Genomic DNA, 20,745 nt, shown 5'->3' on the forward strand with positions numbered 1-20,745 from the left:
ATGAAAATCTTGTGGTTCTCGCAGCATGTGTCTGTCATAGCTACGCTCAGCACACATATTGATTGGTTTTATTTACGTGATTTATTTCTCAATATGACAAAAAGAAAAATATATACGTGTATATACCACGAAAAGAACGCCATTGTTCAGCAATCTTAGCAGTTGACATGTACAGTATCCACAGCGAATACATCACGGACAATTAATATGTACAGTTCAGTTTGCACTAAGGTGGCACCCTAGATGTCACAATTGTTTGTCACAGAGTCAGTGGATTTGGCGCAAACTGGGCAGTTTCCAATGATAGCTGAAAGGAAATCACACTTTATTTCTGGCGATTAAATTGGCACGATGAATCGGGCAGGCTGATGCGAGTCTGCTCAATAACGTCGCACTGTGGCGCACATTGAATGATGTTCATCGTGCATACAACGACATAGTACATAATACGAAGCATACGGTTCATTACGTATATTGCACCCATATCGGACGAAACGGCACAGTATACGCGGATACGGGATATGACGTTGCATGATTTTTTTTTTTGCAGTGCAAACTCCATGCAGGCGAAACGCGACATGAATTGTGGGCATTAACATTTGGCAAATAGAGAGGAGGAAGCATCACGCGTGTATACATATATATATACATAAATATTTTTAATTAGCTTTCCGAAAACACTTCGGACCCTTGCCGCCATCAGTACAGGAAACTTATCAGGAACACGGCACCGCAGTAAATGCAGTTCACGTCCACCCAGTAATTCGGACGTGCTTCTCCTTGGGACAGTTCACTGGAGACGAACTGTACACTGGCAGTCTGTGACTGGGGTAAGGTGCAATGATATGGCCAGGCTAGCGGTGTACGAAACACGAAACTGTACATGAGTGCTTCGTTAGAAATAATCTGTCATCCTAACACTTTTCATGCCTGCAATGATAGTGTGCTAAAGTGTGTATGATTATCTTCACTTCAGATGTTATAAGAGCTGCACTTGTGACAGCACGCCAGTCAATGGCAAACGTTTTGAGAAACCGTCGAAAACTGACACACCTATTTGGTGCTCGGTAAATTTTGCATTCCTGAACAAAGCGCCCGGGAATTCTCAAGCGTAAGTGAATGAATGTTCTTGATGGAAATGAATATGTACGTTACTGAACTGTAGGTGCAGAGCTTGCGGGAACGTGTGCACAAAACAAGTCTCAGTATTGTGAAAACAAGGACGATGATGCAAAACTTTCAGTCGCGAGGGCATTCACCTCGAAGTGACGTTTTTAACTGCATCGTCTACCCAACGTTACCCCCCCCTCCCCCCGCCTTATTGGGATGCGTGCACCCAGTAAAAGTGACACATGGCCGTTATTTATTCGCCAAAATTGATATTGAAAGAGTGTTGGATACTTTACATGTTGGATACTGTATAATATAAGAATAAATATTTTTCTGTAATCAATTTCTATGCAACCATTTTTACTATCCGTAGCTAATGTGAAACCGTTCCTAGTTTTTGAATGAACATTTTTGTCTCATATTTAGTTCTAATATTTCTAACAATAAGTGCCTCGGCGCCGTTTCAAAATGCAGCAAATCGCATCTCATGTCAAAATGAAGTACCGTGCAGACATGCTCTTTAGAAAATATTATTTAGGTACACCTCACGCATGCATTCAAATACCTATGAACGTGCGCGTGAGAACCGTGAAATAAAGAACACTGCCTTATAGGTTGATACTTCTACTTCGTGTCCAAATGGTACCCCAGTAACACTTCTGAGTATTATGCATAATATTCATGCATAATGCATATTAATAATAATAATAATACTTATAGTATAATAATACTTAAGCATAATAATAATATCTATCGTTCGAATGAGCTTACTTGCGTAATGATAATACGTGTGCCGCCGGCGCACTTTATCGGTAAGATCTCGAAGCCGGGTAGGCCAGGCCATGCTCGGGAGATTGGGAGATTAATACCCCTGACACATGGACACTCTAAAGGCCTCAAGGACCCAAACCCGACGGCGCTTGTGCCCACTGACACGCAGCAACGGAGAATCCCCTTTTGGGTCTTTTTCGGAAGAGAAGATCGCCTAACTCCTTTGCGTCGCGACTGAAAAGGAACATGATGGAAAGTAATTGTTCTGAGGCTGGAACATACAAAGGGACAAGCCTCGCATGCAGGGCAGCCAATGCTCACGAACATGTAAAACTAAAACGCAATTGTTTAAATCTTTTATTAATTGTTAAAATAGTTTCCTCGGCATACAAGACCCCCCTCATCACGCCTAATAAAAACCAATTCTTAACTCAATACTACGGTACAAAGCCCATCGATATCCACCGCATCTCCACCACGACGCCGGAGTAATTATAAATAGGGCTCGGGGTTTTTGGATTTACATGTACCAGAAAAAGTCCGAAAAACATACGCTGGCAAAATTGAAAGCAATTCGGATTCATCCGAAAAACTCTGCTTTTGAAGGTTTCAGTGACTGAGAGCTGGACAAGAAACGCCATGCTCTGATGACTGATTGGCGGGATTCGTTTCCTTTTGTGTCGAGATTGGCTCCCATCGTGGGTTGCCAGCACCCGCGACAAGGAAGGGCGACTCTCTATACTGAAATCCACTGTGCAGCTCCCTTAACAATCTGCGAAGCATCCGTGTAATGCGGTTCAACTCCATCCTTGCCTAGAGTTAGTGACTCTAGCCTAGAGGCATGTCAACTGTGAACAGGGTGCTCTATTTAGTGGCTGTACTCGATATGAGGTCATTTCGGCGCTTTGCCAGGTCTACTTGGAAAACGTCCAGCGTCTAGGGTTTCTGTTTTTCTGTGAATCGTACTTCCCCTCCTCTTCAAAGTGGACAAGAGGACAGATGACATACAAGTTTACTTTTGTGTTGGGTTGGGAGTGGGCTCTTTTCAAGAAATTCCCAGTTGCAAGTCAGCGCTCGTCCTGCGTTTATCTGCCGCTCTGTCCCCGTCCTGTGGTTGGGCGTCATCTCCTCGATATGTGCTTCCATCAACTAGCCCAGGAACACACACTTTTAAGACATACAAGTTGCCTTCTTGAAAGGGGGCATTGCTTGTGGCAACGTAGACAATATAAGATGGGACGCACGCGAGAGCTCCCTGACGACTATGTCAAGGAATATTCGAATTTCGGGACGTTCACGTTGCCGGGTGACCGGAATATGCTTGTCGTTTCAGCAAGGTTTGCCGCGTAACAGTAGGCGTTTGTGCAAGCCAGCTTCTCATTCCTTTTGTGAAGATCTGGTCCCACGGCCGTCGATTTTTCTCTGAAATTCGAATATTAACTCAGTTGACGAAAAACTCCGATATATCGGAAAATAATAGGCTCAGAAAAACACCCTTCCGAATATGCAAAGAAAAAAAAAGGAGCTCGGCAAACCTGGAGCACTAATTATAAACTTCGCTATCAAACACACGCACGAAACTACTTGAATAATAATCGCCTACAGTGCTACTGAGTTGTTTAATAAGAACCACTCATACGCAAACGACTGTAACTACCAATTTAGAATTTCCTGCTTGCAAACGGCTAACGTCACACTTCTGGCGGCGTGCACTGAAAGAAACACTAGCACAACATGTCACACATGTGACAGAGAACGTTAAATATAATCGACAACAGGGCAAGGGCGCAGGCGAGCTGGTACATCTTCGACACACGAAAAACCCGAGACAAGGAAGGAACTGGACGACACACACACACACACACGATCTGCTTTGCGTGTTTGAGATCGTGTGTATGTCGTCCTCTTTCTTCCTTGTCTCGGGTTTTTCGTGCGTTCAACGTTAAATACTTTAACTTGCTAGTAAAATCGAGATAAAACGGCTCGGGGCCGACGTTTGGTGGGAAATAATTCCCATTTTGTCAAGCAACAGTGATCTATGTCCCCCGACTGGTTTGCAGCTCATGTCGGCTACGTAGCCGACACGCAACCGATTCCTCTTGTTTTAGACCCAGCGTTAGGCGCGTGCAATGTAGTTTTGCCGCCGTACTTTGACGAACAATGCGCATTTGGTGACGTCTTCGACACAGTGTTGCCAGTAATTTTCAATTTCAATTTTCAAAAAAAAAAAAACTGAGTGCAATTGGGACGAAAATTGTGGCTTAAGACTACTGAGGGCTGGGACTATCGAATAGATACATTTTCTGAGTGACAGGCATATTTTCCATAGGCATTGTGATGTCTTATCTTCTTTTAGTAGAACCAGGGCCCCGATCTTCAACTTTCACATAGCGATCGTTATCGTTATATTTAAAGTTCGCGCGCTCCAAAACCACTTTCATAGGCTCGCTCAAGAGCTCATGGCGAATCACGGGCCGACGTGATGCATTTAACGCGCGTAATGGGATAACGACAAGTTGAAGTTCAGGGCTCTGATCCTCGACCTGAAGAGCACTAGATGCTGATGGCAGTGCGGTGTGTCGGCGGTGCATTTCAATAACGAGTCATTAAAAGCTGTAAAGCACCCCTAATTCAAAGGGTGCCTGTACGTGTGTCCGGGGTATCAAAGACATCAATATTTTCATGCGGCGTTCCTCTAATCATGCACAATTCTACACTTCTAGAAATAATTCAGCCAATGCTTGAATTGCAAGGAAACCCTATGAGGTGGCAGAAATGCAGTAGAATGTTGACTGCAGATCACCAGTCATGTCTTTACAGGTCTTTTTTATTACGGTTTACTGCCTCGTGATCTGACACCCCTGGTTTTGTCGTATCTAAATGTCACCAAATATAACGTCCCATGTAGTGCAAATGAAGAAAAGATCAGAGACCAAATCCTAAGGGTTCCAATCACGCATTCACTGCATCAGCAAAATAGTGAATAAAATATGCGAGCCGACAGCTATATTAGCCACAGGACATCATCTGTTTTTTAACAACGGAGTCAGCCATCAAATGGGTAAAAAGCACATTTGCTTTTCATTCAGAGAAGCTGATGCCTTTGGTCCACTTTAGTGTTACATGACTTAGTGGAGGCAGCTACCAGGGTGCTACGGCTCAGTCGCACTGATCCTCCTCCGACAACACTGGAATAGGGCCCACGATCGCGTCGCTTGCAGGAGAGCATGCGCTTGAAGGCACGCCGGAACTTGATCGACATGGCGTTGTAGAGAATAGGGTTGATGGCGGAGTTGATAAAGATCATGGTCTTGCAGAACATGAGGTACCACAGCTCCATGTAGCGGTGCTGGGCGAACGAGTTGTATACCAGAAGTACACGGTACGGGAGCCACAGGGTGGCAAACAGGGCCACCACAACCACGAGCATCTTGACTACCTGCAACAGACAAAACAGAAGGGTGTCCTGAGCACAAGTCTACGTTATCAGGAACAATAGCGTGTAAAGCACTGTTGCACCCGTAACCCCATTGAATGGCCTGGGTGCCTGTCATACACTGTCTGCTGCTGAACTTCATGCCATACAATGGTGCAAACCTTCATCCATTCCCGCCCTACATGCTTTCACTGGATCATCTACAGTGATTCAAGAATTAGCCTAGATGGCTTGGCGCCAATTGTAAGTACAGGATCTCTCTCGCCAGTGGTACCTGAAGCACTTTACATGTATAATTATTCTGCAGTCACCAAAGGACATGGGATCCGTCCAACTCCAACATGGGATCAAATTTGAAAGGATCTCTTGCCACTGCGACATAGCGGAGAATGAGGCTGCGGATGCTGCTGCTCGCCGAGCCCATGAATATGATGGTTGTGCGCGTACAAGTAATGTCCTTCTACTACACAAAAAGCAACGCTAAACGAATGATCATGGAACTCAAGCAACAAATATACAACGACTCTTCGTTAACTGGAGCTGCATCGACTTCGCTGCTGTACAAGGTTGATACAAACGGTTAAAGTTCCGCGAACCTCCGTCCCTCCCATGGCCAACTACAGCTCTCCTACATAGGTTACGGTTCAATGTTCCGTACAGCGACAGGCTCTTGTTCAAACTCTGAAAGTCTGCTTTCCGGAACTCCAGTAAATGTAACGTTGTAGAAGACACTGAGCGTATTTTCTTTGTGCGCCCCTGGTAAGTCGCCGTGTCCTGGAAGCGACTTCAGCTCGTCTGGACACTCACCTCTTTAGACATCGCCAAATAATGTGTTATTGGCCAGCGTGCCACCCAATGAGCCCCGCCTGCAAGCACTGGTGAGGTTTTCCGAAGAAACCCGTCGGAGGTTTTGTGACTTTCGCTTCTTCAACTAACCAACTGGGGTAGTCAGACTCGAGCTTCTCGCAACTCTCGTCCCCACATTTATGATCATGACCAACATCATCACCCATTGTGTTCTTGACTTTCGTATTATCTGCATTTCTACAATGTTGCGGAATGCGACAACTTTTTTTTTTCGTCGCATTGCCATGAAGCTCGACGATCGTCGTTGATCGTCGCTAAAATATTCTATAATATTCAGTAGAAGGGAAATCTTCCAATTAATTGGTAGCCTCCGATATTGTGAACATAATACTGTTCTCCAGCAAGAACAATTCTCTGTTCGGAATATACCTGCTTCTCCAAACCTCAAGATTTTCGCGCTACTTGCCGGATTACTAGATCTTCCTTGTGTTACCTATATTAAATATTTTTGATATCCCGCAAAATACTCATACCCATTTCGAGACAAGCTTAATATCTTTTTTTGCAAGGAATTTACCGACCGTGGGTGGGCGTAAGAACTTTACCAACTCTGTCTCTTTTGTCAACTAACATAATTCTACACGACAGTCCACACACAGGGGGCGGGAAGCGTTAGGAAAAAAATGTATTCCAAAATGATGATTACGAATTTTCAAAATAGAACTAGAGAACAAACATGACAAAAATCTTCGAGGTTGGTCAACTACTTCCGGCGAAAATAAACTATTTTAGCTGGCGTACAGGCCACGATGTGGCGCCATGAAAGGCTCACGAAGTCCCTGGGAGCACGACACTCATCAAACAGAGTGGATGGAACTAAAGTACATATGTTGAAACAACAACATGTACAGCATACCAGCACCAGCTCCCGTGGCATAGTGGTTAAGATGATCGCTCTCCACGGCGAGACAGGGAGGTGACACGGGTTCGAATCCTGTCAGCGGCTGTGCTGTCTGAGGTTTTCCCTGGATTTTCCGAAGGCTTTCCAGACGAATGTCGGCACAGTACCCCCTGAAGTCGGCCCAGGACGCATACTAACCCCCCCCCCCCTGTCCCCCACTCCTTTCTGCTGTCCTCTCTCCATCTGTCCACGTCTGTACGCCGCTCATAGCCACAGTTGCTTCGCGGAGAGCATACCAGCATATTGATAAATTTCTGTTATTCCTTCTTCGCTGCCATAAAGTGTGGGACGAACGAATAATGAAAGTGTCAGAATTTTCCGCAATGTCTCATTATCTAGAGAAGTGTAGCGTATGTAGAAGCGTGTGTAGTAAACTGGCTCGCTGCTGAGCCGAAACCGCGAACGGGGCAAGCGGTATAGGGAGTTTTAGGAAATGGTAAGCACCCTCTGACTCCGTATCTCTGTCAGTCAATCAGACATGAGCAGCGGGACGTCAGTCACTCCAAAGGAATCAGGCGATTGGCTTATCATGTTTTCGGAAACGTCATCATGAAACTTCTACGTTGTCCTAAAACTCTCCTATGTTTCAAGGTGTAAAATAAATAGTGAGTTTTAGTGCACCGTACGCTTTCGCCTTCGCGTACGTAAGAGATAGCGTAGTGGTTCTGCGCGATGCGCGAAACTCTCTTTATGTTTTGCGCGTGCGCAGGACCACCAACGCTATTCCCTACGTGCGAAAAAGGCGATAGTGGACGGTACACTAAAACATACTTGAGTCAACACGCTAAAAATAAAACTCACTAATGTCCCGCTTCCCACGTAACATATGGAAGTGAAGCAGACGTAAAATTAATGCTACTTTTGACGTACACTGCACTCTTTGGAAAAAAAAAAAAGGTGCGTTGTAACTCCTTATTGGGGAGTACACCCTTGCCACATACACACCCTTAAGCACCCTTGCACACATAAGCACCCTTGCCACAGTACAATTAGCACAGTACAGTTATAGCACACCCTCCCTTTTTTTAAGAGTGTAGAAATACGACTTTCTTTGCGGTGCCTATGGGGGGCGTCATGACTGGCGAGGCCGCCTCACGGAATTGGTAGTAATTTTAATCGCTTATAATTTCAAAACTATTCAAGATATCGCGCAAAGGCGAGAGCGTGCGTTATACTAAAACTCACTAATGAGATGTCTTGACGTGCTCTAACCGCACGTATATGCACGTAACAGCATAACAGTACGTAAAAAGAATTTCGTATTTGAAAGTTATAGAAGAAATAGTGCGCAAAGTGGGAATTTTCAAAACAATGTCGGCATATCTGAGACGAAAATACGATCCAAATCAAAGAAAACGTGTCCTACAGGAAAGAACAGACTCGGAGGAATGTAAAAAGGGGCCACTACTGCAGAGCGTTCTCGGCTTTATAGACTGCGAAAGAAAAAGCAGGTCACTCGCGCACGTCACGGAGGTCATCGACGTCTTGCCTCAAAACGAGTCAAAATGACATCAACCTTATCCATATCTACGTTGCGTCCCAACGGCTGTGACCCGGAGCACAACAACCTCCAGACAGACGAGATGGTCTGGAGCTCTCAGTGAACAGCAAGTCAATACTGCAAAACCTTTATAGGATAGCAAATTCAGCGTAAAGCATTACAGCAAAAGAGATGCCGCACAATCCCAAAATTTGATAACGTCAAACTTGAAGAAAGCAGTCGAAGGGGGAAGGTTATAGAACCACAAAGTATCATACTTCGTGAGTACAGCTGCATGTACCTGGCTTTCGTAACGTTCTTTCAGTTCCTGGAGATACACTGTTTTTTTTGGTGTGCATGGTTTTGACGCGTCTACATTTTGAGCTTCGCGCTAATTATCTTCGCGGAGTTTGGGGTTAGTAGTGCTTGCGACTGTGCGGTATCTGTCTAGCGGTAATACGTTTTGTGTGACACATCCTTTGCTGTGAAGGCCTTCACCTGGATCCAACAGAAATGACTATCGTGCGGCGCGTCATCGTTATCAGCCGAACGCAGAGATGGGGAGTAATACATTACCAAGTAATGCTTTACCGATAATGCACTACATCGTGATAATGAGTAATCTAATGCTATCACATTTTGGCTGAGTAATGCATCGTAAAATTATTCATTCCTTGCGTTGAAATTTACCCATGGTCTAAAACCCGCAGTTACAAATTGGGCCTGGTACATTGGAGGAAAATCCCCAAGCTGTTTTTCCCAGCCACCTTTGTCACTGATCAGATTACCAAGAAGGAGGACACAGTCCAAGTAGAGTCTTTGAACAGCAACTCCTTCTACGGTGCAATTAATCTTGTCCATGATTGCTCATTTCGATTTGTACGTACTATACTCTCATCTGTCGACGAAGCCGTTACGTATCGATTTTGCTCAAACCCTAATTAAGATGACTAGTAAAGAAGCAAAAGACAAATCACGTCTCTTTACAATGCGCTTCAAACACCACAGATGGCTGTATTAGAGAATTCTGGGTAAATGTAACGCCTAAGTGATTTCATTACTTCATAAAGCAATGGCATTAGTAATGGATTACCAAAATATAAAAGTAATGAGTAATGCAATGCATTACCTTCCAAAACTGTAATGAGTAATGGCGAAGTAAAACAAAAGTAATTTCCCCACCTCTGACCGGACGCTGCTATAAGCCTACAACACAGGAAGTAGCGCCCACCGTTCTTTGCGGGGGTGAAAGGAGCGTGAGCAATACTGAAGTGTATACGAGGAACGCGTCTTATCTGCGCTCCTATTTGTTTTAGAGACCCATTCGTTATTCTTCCTGCTAATTCCCGGCAAGTCTTTGTTAGAAACCTGCCAGGAAAAAGCACGCGCCGCGTGCTTTATCGCTTTCTCGAAGGCACGACGAGGAATGTACACATAAAGTACCAGGAACCAGGATTGGAGTCTGAGATAACAGACAAACTCATCAAGTTCTCTTATTCAAGCTTTGCTGACGCGTTCGTTTCGTTTTGTGTCCTTTTTCCGGCACGTTCCACCGGGGAACTGCGTCATTAGCCCACTTGTGTCGTGGTGGTAGCGTGAGCACCAAAGCGCTCAAGCATGGATCTGATTCTCATCTGCTGTGCCCGCGATACAGACATTCTGTTGGGCAAGAGCACGGGCAGTTGAGTTGGGGTAGGACCAGGGGGCACTACTATACGCAAGCTAACGCATTCCTGGTCCAAACGAAGACGGTCGTCGCTCTGCTGCAACTCCCTCTACATCCTGCAGTGGTTGTGACGTTAATTCCCGCACGAGCGTGGCCGACAACGGCAAGCATCATGACCACCACCGCCGCTGTTTAGTTGTTATAAATTAAGCCCGAGTAGGACTGTTTTGAAGACAACGGTTCCAAGCATTGTCTCAGTCGAACACGTACATGCACGATTTTCGTATTTTTCTTTTAAATTTTACGTAGCCACTTTCAAACTCGAGCCGATTTCAGTGCGAAAGAATTTTTGAAAGTCGAAGCCGGTGAACCCTCACTAGGTTTACGACCCCAGAAAAAAAGAAAAAAAGAAACAAAGTCTCGGCAGTCGCGGGATTCTCGAACAGCATAGTGGAGGGACAACGAAATGTCAGCAAGGAAATAGCAACCACGATCCTTTGAGAATGACTTATGCTGCGGGAACATAAAACGGATACTGCTGAGTGGTACAGCACAGCCTGCCGACTGTTCGTAAACCTACTTGAGGGTCGGCGCGAAGTGTGACTGCGAGCGTTCATCACGCATACGCGCATTATGACAAACAAAACCATTTCCCGCAGCTGTCAGGCTGAGGACTCATCCGACTGTAGAGTGTAGATCTCGACCACTGCGACTTTTTTCTTTTTCCCGCGATCTCCTAAAAAAATCTCCTAGGCGAGAGAGCATTCGCGAGCCACGCACATAAAGTACCCGATCTTGCTATGAAGAGCATTGATAAAACAGTGTGGCAGGAATGCTTCAGGCAGTCTCTCGGACTGACGCAAGGAGCGCGAGGGGGAGTACTTCGAAAAGATTAAGAAAAAAAACAAAAACAAAAAACACAGGGCGATTTACGTGTCTCAAGACTTTCCATAGTGACCCCAGCGGAGTAAGATTTGAATATTTTGTTAATATTCATTACGTAGAACATATACCGGGTGTTTCAGTTAAATCCCCGGGCTAAATAATTCGCGAATGCGTGCACCAATCGACGAACTTTCTTTTTACAAGTATCTCTCCGATACTACCGACAAGATGCGCACCGTGTGAATGAGTGGGAGGGGCTGATTATTTAAACAAAAATTTAAATGAGTTTCGTAAACTTTCGTGTCTACTTCTTCGTGTGTTATCGTTCCCTCAAGCTCAAGGTATGCCTTCGTCGAACCTTCACCAGCTCGCTTGCCTGATCACCCTTATTTCATAACTTATAAAGCAGGGCGCTGTTGGCGTTAAAATGGGCACTACATCTTTTGGGACCTTCACTGGACACCTTTTAGGGAAAAATCTGCCACCGAAGCGGGTCATTTGTTGCTGTAATTAATTGGTTTCGGTTTACGTATTTTGTCGCGGCTGGTCGCGGTGAAGCGCAAAAGGACGTAATTCACTGGTGTAAGGACATAATTCATTGGCGGATAAGGAAGTTCACTGCGACCTGCCGCGACAAAAATATGTAAACCGAAACTTATTAATTACTGCAACAAATGACCCGCTTTGGTGGCAGATTTTTCTCTAAAAGGTGTCCACTGAAGGTCCCAAAAGGGGCAGTACCCATTTTAATGCCGACAGCGCCCTGCTTTAGAAGTGATGTTTTTTTACGAAATTCATTTGAATTTTTATTTAAATAATGAGCGCCTCGCACTCATTCACACGGTGCGCAGCTTGTAGGTGGTATCGGACAGATACTTGTAAAAAAGAAAGTTCGACGATTGGTGCACTCGTCGGGAATTATTTAGCCCGGGGATTTAACTGAAACATCCGGTATAAATAATTTAACTCGGCTATACCTTGTGCAGATGCAAATCCTCGTATGCACTAAACTAGTAGGCTAAGCAGAAAGGCCGTGTACAGTCAAAACGAGGAAATTGAAAATTCAGTGGGGCGGAATTATGAAGCGTCGTCGTTCTGCCTAGTGGTGTCATTCCCCCCCCCTAAAATGAAGGAAACATGGAAGTTATGTACATAATTTAGGTTGTGATGAATTGCATAATCCAGGTGTCGGGCGTAACAATGAAAAGACATCGCGAATGGACCGAATTTCAGGCGCCATATACGAGGTGTGGCTATTAAATAACGAGACTTCGCATCTGGTAGAAAGTGTATCCTCGCGGAGCGGGAAGCGCATGCTCAGCTTGACTTTGAACCTTCCATGACGAGCCCCGACGGGTGTACCACGAAATAAAGTGATCGAAACCCCCGTTGCAAAATAAACTACTGTAAACAAATGTTATCTGACTATAAAATGCGCAGTCACGCGCGGAAAACTGCAAACGGCGTACTTATACTAACCTGGACATACAAATGCAAACACCCGTTCGGCTAGAGTTTGGAGGAGCGACATTAGCGCTGCTCTCTCCCCTAGCGGACTACTCTTGCAACTCTGCAAAGTACGCCATGCCTGCATTTGCATGTGTGCATGCCAGTTCCATGGCTTAATCGATGGAGTTCGTCGTATAATCACGCTCTGTTTCCTTAGAATGTCAAGAAAAAGGGAGCCCGTGTTCTGCTGTGTAGCGCCAGTGATGGGGAGTATACCTGCCACAGCCCACAGGACCACAACCCTCACCTCTACGCCATTACAGAAACGTGGACCATGAAATCTTCAGACAGTCTTCAGCCCATGCCATTTATCGCACTGATCGTATGTCAGGTAGAGGAGGCGACGTGCTTGGCGCTCTGCACTCACATAAGGTCCACGTCGACACTAACTTAGAGAGGTGCTGGGTATCGATAGAATGCACCAATTCCCCGATAATTTCGGGTGTATGTTACCGCCCTCCCCAAGCCAATCATGAGTTTGCCACCGCTTTCCACAATGAAATCGCTTCGCTCATCGATCGCTTTCCACGCCATCACCTTCTTATATTAGGGGACTTCAACTATCCTGACATTGACTGGACGTTAAGTCAACCACACGGTACTAGTGTCGATGAGAGGAGCTTCATCGAGCTGTGCCTTGCTCTGAACCCAACATAGATGATTGCCTCCCCAACAAGGCCACCGCCTTAGCCTCTCACACTCTCGATCTTCTGCTTACATCACAGCCCGAAACGATCATTAACCTATCGGTCGAAGAAGGCCTGAGTGATCACTGCATCATCACCACTAGAATGACCATACCGAGGACTAGCAGGGCCATCCCTACAAAAAAAAAAAAAAAAAAAATCAATTTATAATCTAGATGTAACTTCGATGCGATGCGGAATGAGCTGCGGGTTTTTTTATGATAGTTTTTCGGAAGATTGTTTTAGACGCACAGTTGAAGGTAACTGGGTTGCCTTGAAGATAAAAATGCTTTCCTTAATCCAAGCACATATACACACTATGACCATACGTAAGCGTGCTGAAACACCTTGGTTCACTCATTCATTAAATCAACTGCGGAAGACAAAGCAGCGCCTTTTGCGTCGAGCACGCTTATTGGGTACCCCTACCCCGTGGAACAGCTACAGGTTGATTGCTCACGAATACAGACGTTCCTTACGCAATGCAAAGGAAAAGTTCTACAGTACTGAACTTCCCAAAATTATCACAAATAATCCAAGGAAGCTTTGGAATATCGTAAAACCCCGCACTAGCTCGGAAATCCAATTGCTTGATTCTGATGGTGACACTGTGCCAGAAGGTGACTCCATTAACGTATTAAGCAGCTTCTTTTCTTCTGTGTTCACACGTGACGCTACTCAGTTTACGGCTCCTCTCTTCTGCCCCATACCCCGCTATGGAGAGCATATCTATGGACCCGCATGGTATTGCCAAATTAATAGATTTGTAGAGCGAGAAATGAGGCGACCAGGCTCTACTGAGGTTGATGGGTTTAATGACGGTTAATGGCGATGAACCGAAAACGAAAGCTCGGGTCACGCGCAGTGCTGCGCGTAACCGATGGCGGTGCTGGTGATGATTATGACGCTGCTGCTACAGGGCTCCCCCCCGTGGCGGATGACAAGGCTGGCGAGGAGGGCCGAGGTTGGCGGAAAGGTCGGGCGCCGAGGCCAAGGAGTGCAGGAGCCGGACCCGAGGCGGCGGCCGGCTCGTAGTGTGCGAGCTGCGGCGCCCAATGCACCCGACGTGGAGGGGAAGGAATGCTGGAGACAGGAGCTGAGCACGGACGTAGGTAGGGCGGGTCGGGCGATACCAGAGGTGCAGACTCCAGGAATGCGGGCTTAAGCCTGTCGATGGCCACAGTGTCAGGTCCCCGCGGAAGATCGAGGCGGAAAAACTTCGCGGCTCGCGAGATGACCCTGTAGGGGCCGTCATAGGGAGGCTGCAAGCTGGAGCGCACAGAGTCCCGGCGGACGAAGACGTGGGTGGCTTGATTAAGGTCGGGGCTCACGAACACGCGTGTTGCGGGAGCGGAGCGGGTAGGCGTGGGCTTGAGGTCCCGGAAGAGCTGGCGGAGACGGTCGATGTAGGAGGAAGGGTCGTGCACGAGCGGGGCCGAGGGGGTGAAGAATGATCCGGGAAGGCGGAGCGGGCAGCCGTAGACCATGTGGGCCGCGCTGCAGTCATCCTGGCGGATCGCGGCGCGAAGGCCAAGCAGGACGAAGGGTAGACGCTCGGGCCAGGTTGTGTCGCCGTGGTCAGTGGCGCGGAGGGACGCCTTGAGCTGCCGATGAAGGCGCTCGACCAGGCCGTTGGCAGCCGGATGGTAGGCCGTGGTTCGGATGTGATGGGTTCCGAGGGCGCTGCACAGGTGACCGAAGAGGGCCGATTCAAACTGGCGTCCTCTGTCCGTGGTTACAGTGGACGGGACGCCGAATCGGGAAACCCAGGAGAAGAGGAATGCGTGGGCCACCGTCTCTGCCGTGATGTCAGGGATCGGCGTTACCTCCGGCCAGCGGGTAAAGCGGTCGATGCACGAGAGCAGGTAGCGGTAGCCTTTGGCCGGAGGAAGCGGGCCGACCAAGTCGATGTGGACCTGGTCGAAACGTGCATCTGGCGGAAGGAACCGCGATGGAGGCGAGATGGTGTGGCGGTAGATTTTGGACCGCTGGCAGGCCAGGCAGGCCCGCGCCCAGTCCCGGACGTCGGCATTCATGCGAGGCCATATGTAGCGCTCTGCGACGATCTTTTGCGTGCCGCGCACGCCAGGGTGGGACAGCGAGTGGAGGGCGTTGAAAACATGCCGGCGGAAGGCCAGGGGAACGAAAGGGCGCGGGGTACCAGTAGAGGTGTCGCACCATAGACTTGCCGTCGAACCGGGGAGCGAGATCTCCCGAAAAGTGGTGGATGAGGCGGGGGAGGAACGAAGATTGGCGAGATCTTGATCAGCGTGTTGCGCCTGGGCGATGCCGTCCAAATCGACCGCGGGGGGCGGATGGAGAGCATTGACGTCCGGCCGCGAGAGTGCGTCGGCAGCGGCATTGTCTTCGCCTGCGACGTGTCGCACATCGGTCGTGAACTCCAAGAGGTAGCACATGTGGCGGGTTTCACGAGGCGAGTGGTTGAGGGAGGGCGATCGCAGGGCGAACATGAGAGGCTTGTGGTCGGTGTACAGCACAAACGGGCGGCCCTCGAGAAAATGGCGGTAGTGTCTGCATGCCAGGTAGGCGGCGAGGAGCTCACGCCCGAAGGTGCTGTAGCGTGTTTCTGCTGGCGAGAGGCGCTGGGAAAAGAAACCGAGAGGTTTCCAGTTGCCATCCTGACGCTGTGGCGAGGTGGGCAAGAGGCGTGAGATTGGCGCAGGACAGCGGGGAACTCCGTGACAACGTCGGCGAAAGCAGTGGGCAACGGTAGCCGTATGGTGGGACTAATGGCGGCTATATGCGCTGGGGCTCCATAAACGTGCAAAGAAGTAGTGTTGTCGACGGGGCGCTGGCGTCTAATATCCACAAGAAGGTCGAAATGGTGGAGGAAGTCGGCGCCAAGGATTGCGAAGGGGAGGTCGGCGATGGTAAAAACCCAACGAAATACTCTGCGCAGGCCGAGGTCAAGGGTGACGGAGCGTTGACCGTAAGTTGAGATGGTGGACTTGTTGACGGCCTGCAAAGCCAAGTCTGGTTGTCGGTGTCGTTTTTCTGCGGGGGTTGGTGGAACGACGCTCACGTCAGCCCCGGTGTCCACCAGGAAGCGACAGCCGGACACGCGGTCCGTGATCCGGAAGAGCCGGCTGTTGTCGCCCCCAGCCATGCCAGCCGTTAATGGTTGGGGGGAGCGTTTCCCGGCCACGAGCAAGGGGCCTGGCAGTTCCTTGCGGCATCGCCGAATTTTCGATGGTACCAGCAGAACTGGTGCTGGGAGGGCGAAGGAGACCGTTGACGGGATGGCGAGCAGCGACGGCAAAACGGGCGCCGAGGGGAACGTGGGCGCTGCGGGGGGTTGGCGTCCACCCGGTTCACCAGGGCCGCCACCGTAGTCTGGAGTTGCTGGAGCGACGTGCTGATGGCATTGATTGCAACGTCCACCGGTGGAGGGGAGGTGCGGGGGGCCAGGGCGGCAACGGCTCCTGGAGATGGAAGGCCAGCAAAATCCAGAATACGGTCCGCCATCTTCGCCAAGTCATCCAGGCGGGAATTTTCGCCGGCGGCCAGGATCATGCGTACGTTGTGGGGCAAACGTTGTAGGAAGAGCTCGCGTAGTAGTGAGTCGTCCGTGGTAGGGTTGCCCGCGAGGTCGCGCATGCGGCGTAGTAGCTGTGTGGGCCGTCGATCGCCGAGCTCTTCCCTGTTCAGAAGCTGCTGCAATCGCCGCTCCTCCGAAGCAGATGTACGGCGAATTAACTCGTCCCGTAAGGTGTCGTAGGGCAACTCGGGGTGAGGGTGGATTATTAGGTCACGGACTTCCGCCGCAGCTTCGGGAGGAAGGTTTGCGATGGCATAGCCAAACCTTGAGGCTTGAGAAGTGACGCGGCGTCCGTCGAAGAGAACCTCCGCCTGCGCAAACCACAGCTGAGGGTCGGAGATGGAGAAAGGCGGCAGGCGGAGCGGTGCCACAGAAGCCTCAAGCGGTGGAAGTGGCGGTGGCCGGCTGGGAGGCGAAGAGCTGGTGGAGTGCTGGTCGCCGTTCATGATGGTGGAACGTTGGATCACGTTCGGGTCACCAGTTGTAGAGCGAGAAATGAGGCGACCAGGCTCTACTGAGGTTGATGGGTTTAATGACGGTTAATGGCGATGAACCGAAAACGAAAGCTCGGGTCACGCGCAGTGCTGCGCGTAACCGATGGCGGTGCTGGTGATGATTATGACGCTGCTGCTACAGATTCTCTTAAGAATACCTCACTTGTACAGACGATGTACAAGTACAAGTCTGCGGCAACGCGATCGCGACCAATCTATACCGCAAGCCCACCGATTCCCAACAGTACCTATCCTTCCAAAGCTGTCACCCCCGACATACTAAACTGGCGATTCCATTCAGTCAGGCCCTAAGATATAGAAGGATATGTTCCAACGACAGTGACTTGGAGACTCATTTAGACAACCTTGGGCGCACATTAACCGATCGCCAATACCCACCGAAATTGGTCCACAACGCTCTGGATCGTGCGCGTCGGACTGATCGCCAGTCTCTCTTCACCTCACAACACGCGAAACGAAACTCCTGTGTAAACCTAACGGCGACGTTTGGAAACAATATTCCAATCCTCAACAGCGTACTTAGCCGCCATTACGACATCCTTCGGCAGTCTGACCGCATGAAAGAAATTTTCCCCGAACCACCTCGTGTGATTTACAGGCGTTCCCGTAATCTACACGAGAGCTTAGTTCACTCGAAAGTAAATCGACAGAGCGTACGACCAACAGGTTACCATTCTTGTAATGGCAAGCGTTGCCAGATCTGCCGTCTAATGCAGCGTGCACAAACTGTAAAAAGTATAAATTCGGACTTTATTTTCAAAATAAATGGACCTCGACTGCAACTCCTCGAATATTATTTACCTCATACAATGAGGCCACTTGCCAGGCCCAATATGTAGGTCAAAGTAAGACATCATTTAGAATTAGATTTAATAACCACAAGTCAGATGTAATCAAAAAGCCCAGCCTGCCAGTTTCGCGCCATTTTAAACAGCCTGGGCATTCAATCAACGATTCCTTAATTTACATTCTTCAATCGGAATTTAGCTGCTCGGTATAGGCTGGGCCACAGCACCACGGCGCTGTGTACAACTTGTGGTTTACCGGCAACAATCCGACACATTCTCGAAGACTGCAGCCAGTACGTACGCGAGCGACGGGCCTTTAAATCTCAACTTGAAATGCTGGATCAGAGGCCATTCAACATCTGCAAAGTTCTCGGCCCATGGAGTAACCCTGGACACCAGTGCCGTGCACTTGGCGCTCTTCTTTCCTTTCTGAGGGCCACCGGCCTCCTTCACGAACTGTAGGGATTTCCTTCCCTCGTCATCCTTTCATGTGAACCTTTTTGAAATGGGGTAGGGTCCTGCACTCAACGCAGGGAAACATCCCACATCATCATCATCCATTCATCTATGTTGTTGTTGTAGCTGCGATCGTTATCGCGGACAACGGGAATCCTATTTAATATACAAATTTCAGGCTTTAATAAACGAAGATCCCGGCACACTCTCAACAGTGCGTAATTTGAACTCTTAGGTAGTGTGCTGCCGCTTACAAGGCACGGGTTTCGTTTCTTTGCTCTGTATTCTTAGCGTGTGAATTTCTTCTACTCAAACCAAATGATATCAGTGGAAGTATACACGGAGGGCCAGATCGGAGGGAACCATAACATGCCACCCATCTCGAAGCGGGATCCCCGGTGTTGATACGATTTGAAGAACCCCTGTCTGACTCCACAGGCCATAACCACAACAAGTGTTGAGTTTAACTCGGTTGCGTTACAGCGGTCTGGCAGGACGAGGTGGGTGGCTTCGGTGTGTTTATGGTTCGCTCCGTTTTCTTTTCTTTCCGTTTGTGTACAATGCTTTGGATCTCTGTACCACGTGACCTTTCTTCTCTCCCTTGTGTCTTATGTAGACCAACTGTTGAGCTCTCGCTCTCTTCTGTCTGAACATGTAACTCAAGGTGAAATACAGGAACGTTTTTTCACCTCTCCACGAGGTTTATCTATCCGACGAGTCAGTTTCCTAATCATTCTGATGAGGTCAGAATAGTGAAAAAATGCCTTCCAAGGATGGTTGGATATACGCTTGCTGATGGACGTCTACCATGCGGACATATGCGTCAGAACCAGCCTCAAGCCACACCGTCCTTCACGCTTGACACTGTTGCCGGAAGACCGTGCGCCGTCTCGAGGCAGCATCGGATACACCGTATCTCGCCTAGAAGCAACAACGGCAGATATAGGATACATCGAGAAGCTTCGACGGCTCCGGCACCTGTCCTTCCACTCCGTGAACGGCGTTCGAGGAACTATCGTGGACGACAGCCTACATCGCCATGGCCGGGAAGGACACAGATAAGCACTTTGCAATCCAAGAGGGAGATAATTCAGACATAGTGGCTGCGGCGCCGTCCGTAGATGAACAGGGCGCTAAGCCGAAACGTAGAGTAGCCCTCTAGCAAAAGGCTCAGCAGAACTACGAGCTCGAAAGAGATGAGCATCGTGCGAAACTAGATAAAGCTTGGGAAGAAACAGCGCTCGAGCTGGAGAAGATCTGTATACCAGAGGCGTCGTATCAAGAAGTCGGGAGACTGAGCACCTCCTACAAACGGTACAAGCTTCACGCTGAAAGGTTCTCTTCCTTCCTAACTAACACAAATGCAGAACAGAGTTTAACGGCACGAGACGTTCAGAAAGCAATCGACAAGCATCGGGACGATCTTGTGCGAGGCATAATCACCGAAACTGAACACCGTCTCGACAGCCAGCGAGAGACGGGCTCTCGGCGCTCCGATGGCTCTGTTCATTCATCCTTGTCGTCACGACGTTCCACCCATTCCAGTTTAGATTCGTCACTAAGCTCCGCAGCAGCTACAGCTAGAGCCGATGCCGAAGCAGCTCGCGCTCTCACGTCTTACAGTCAACAGGAGACTGCGATGAAACTGGAGAAAGCTCGTATAGAGGCCAACCTAGAAGCACTTCAAAGAGAGAAAGAAGCTGCTGTCGCGGAAGCGCAAGCCAAGGTTCTAGAGGCGGCACTTGAACAATACGACCCACGGCTTACAGAAGTCAAATTCGTCGACGTGTCGGAATGGACTAGGGAGTACGTTTTACGTCACGGTCTACCCCAGAGCACGCACGCGTTTACGGGAGACACTCATCGATGCCACACTGTAAGCGGTGAACAGACGGCTGCTGCAGCACCTGGCGCGTCACAAGGTGACAACGTCTCTCGCGCTGCCGGTGGAAGACTTTCCGGAAGGCGTACAATTGGTCTGGGGGGAGAATCAGAACCAGCTACACTCCAGAATCCCCTACCCATTATGGGTGACGTCGCCAGGTACTTACTTCGCCGGGAGCTGGTTACTACGGGCCTCTCGAAGTTCAGCGACCGTCCGGAAGACTATAGGTCG

The 20,745-nt window shown here is 48.8% G+C and overlaps 1 protein-coding gene across 2 annotated transcripts in view; it reads right to left on the bottom strand.

The window, feature by feature from the left end:
- Positions 1-4,936: 4,936 nt before the first annotated feature.
- LOC135378110 (thyrotropin-releasing hormone receptor-like) overlaps positions 4,937-20,745 on the bottom strand; it is a 332,371-nt gene continuing 316,562 nt past the window's right edge. The window contains exons 1-2 of one of the 2 annotated variants that reach the window (XR_010418271.1): positions 8,867-8,992; positions 5,235-5,320 (exon numbers count right to left, since the gene is read on the bottom strand). Coding sequence is in view for 1 of the 2 variants with exons in the window: in XM_064610994.1 (XP_064467064.1) it covers positions 4,967-5,320 (354 nt within the window). In the remaining variant the exon portion in view is untranslated. Of the gene's footprint in view, positions 5,321-8,866; positions 8,993-20,745 lie in introns of those variants that run through there. The other variant, XM_064610994.1, reaches the window with a different exon arrangement.

This window comes from Ornithodoros turicata, chromosome 1 (assembly GCF_037126465.1).
Source record: "Ornithodoros turicata isolate Travis chromosome 1, ASM3712646v1, whole genome shotgun sequence".
NCBI lineage: Eukaryota > Metazoa > Arthropoda > Arachnida > Ixodida > Argasidae > Ornithodoros > Ornithodoros turicata.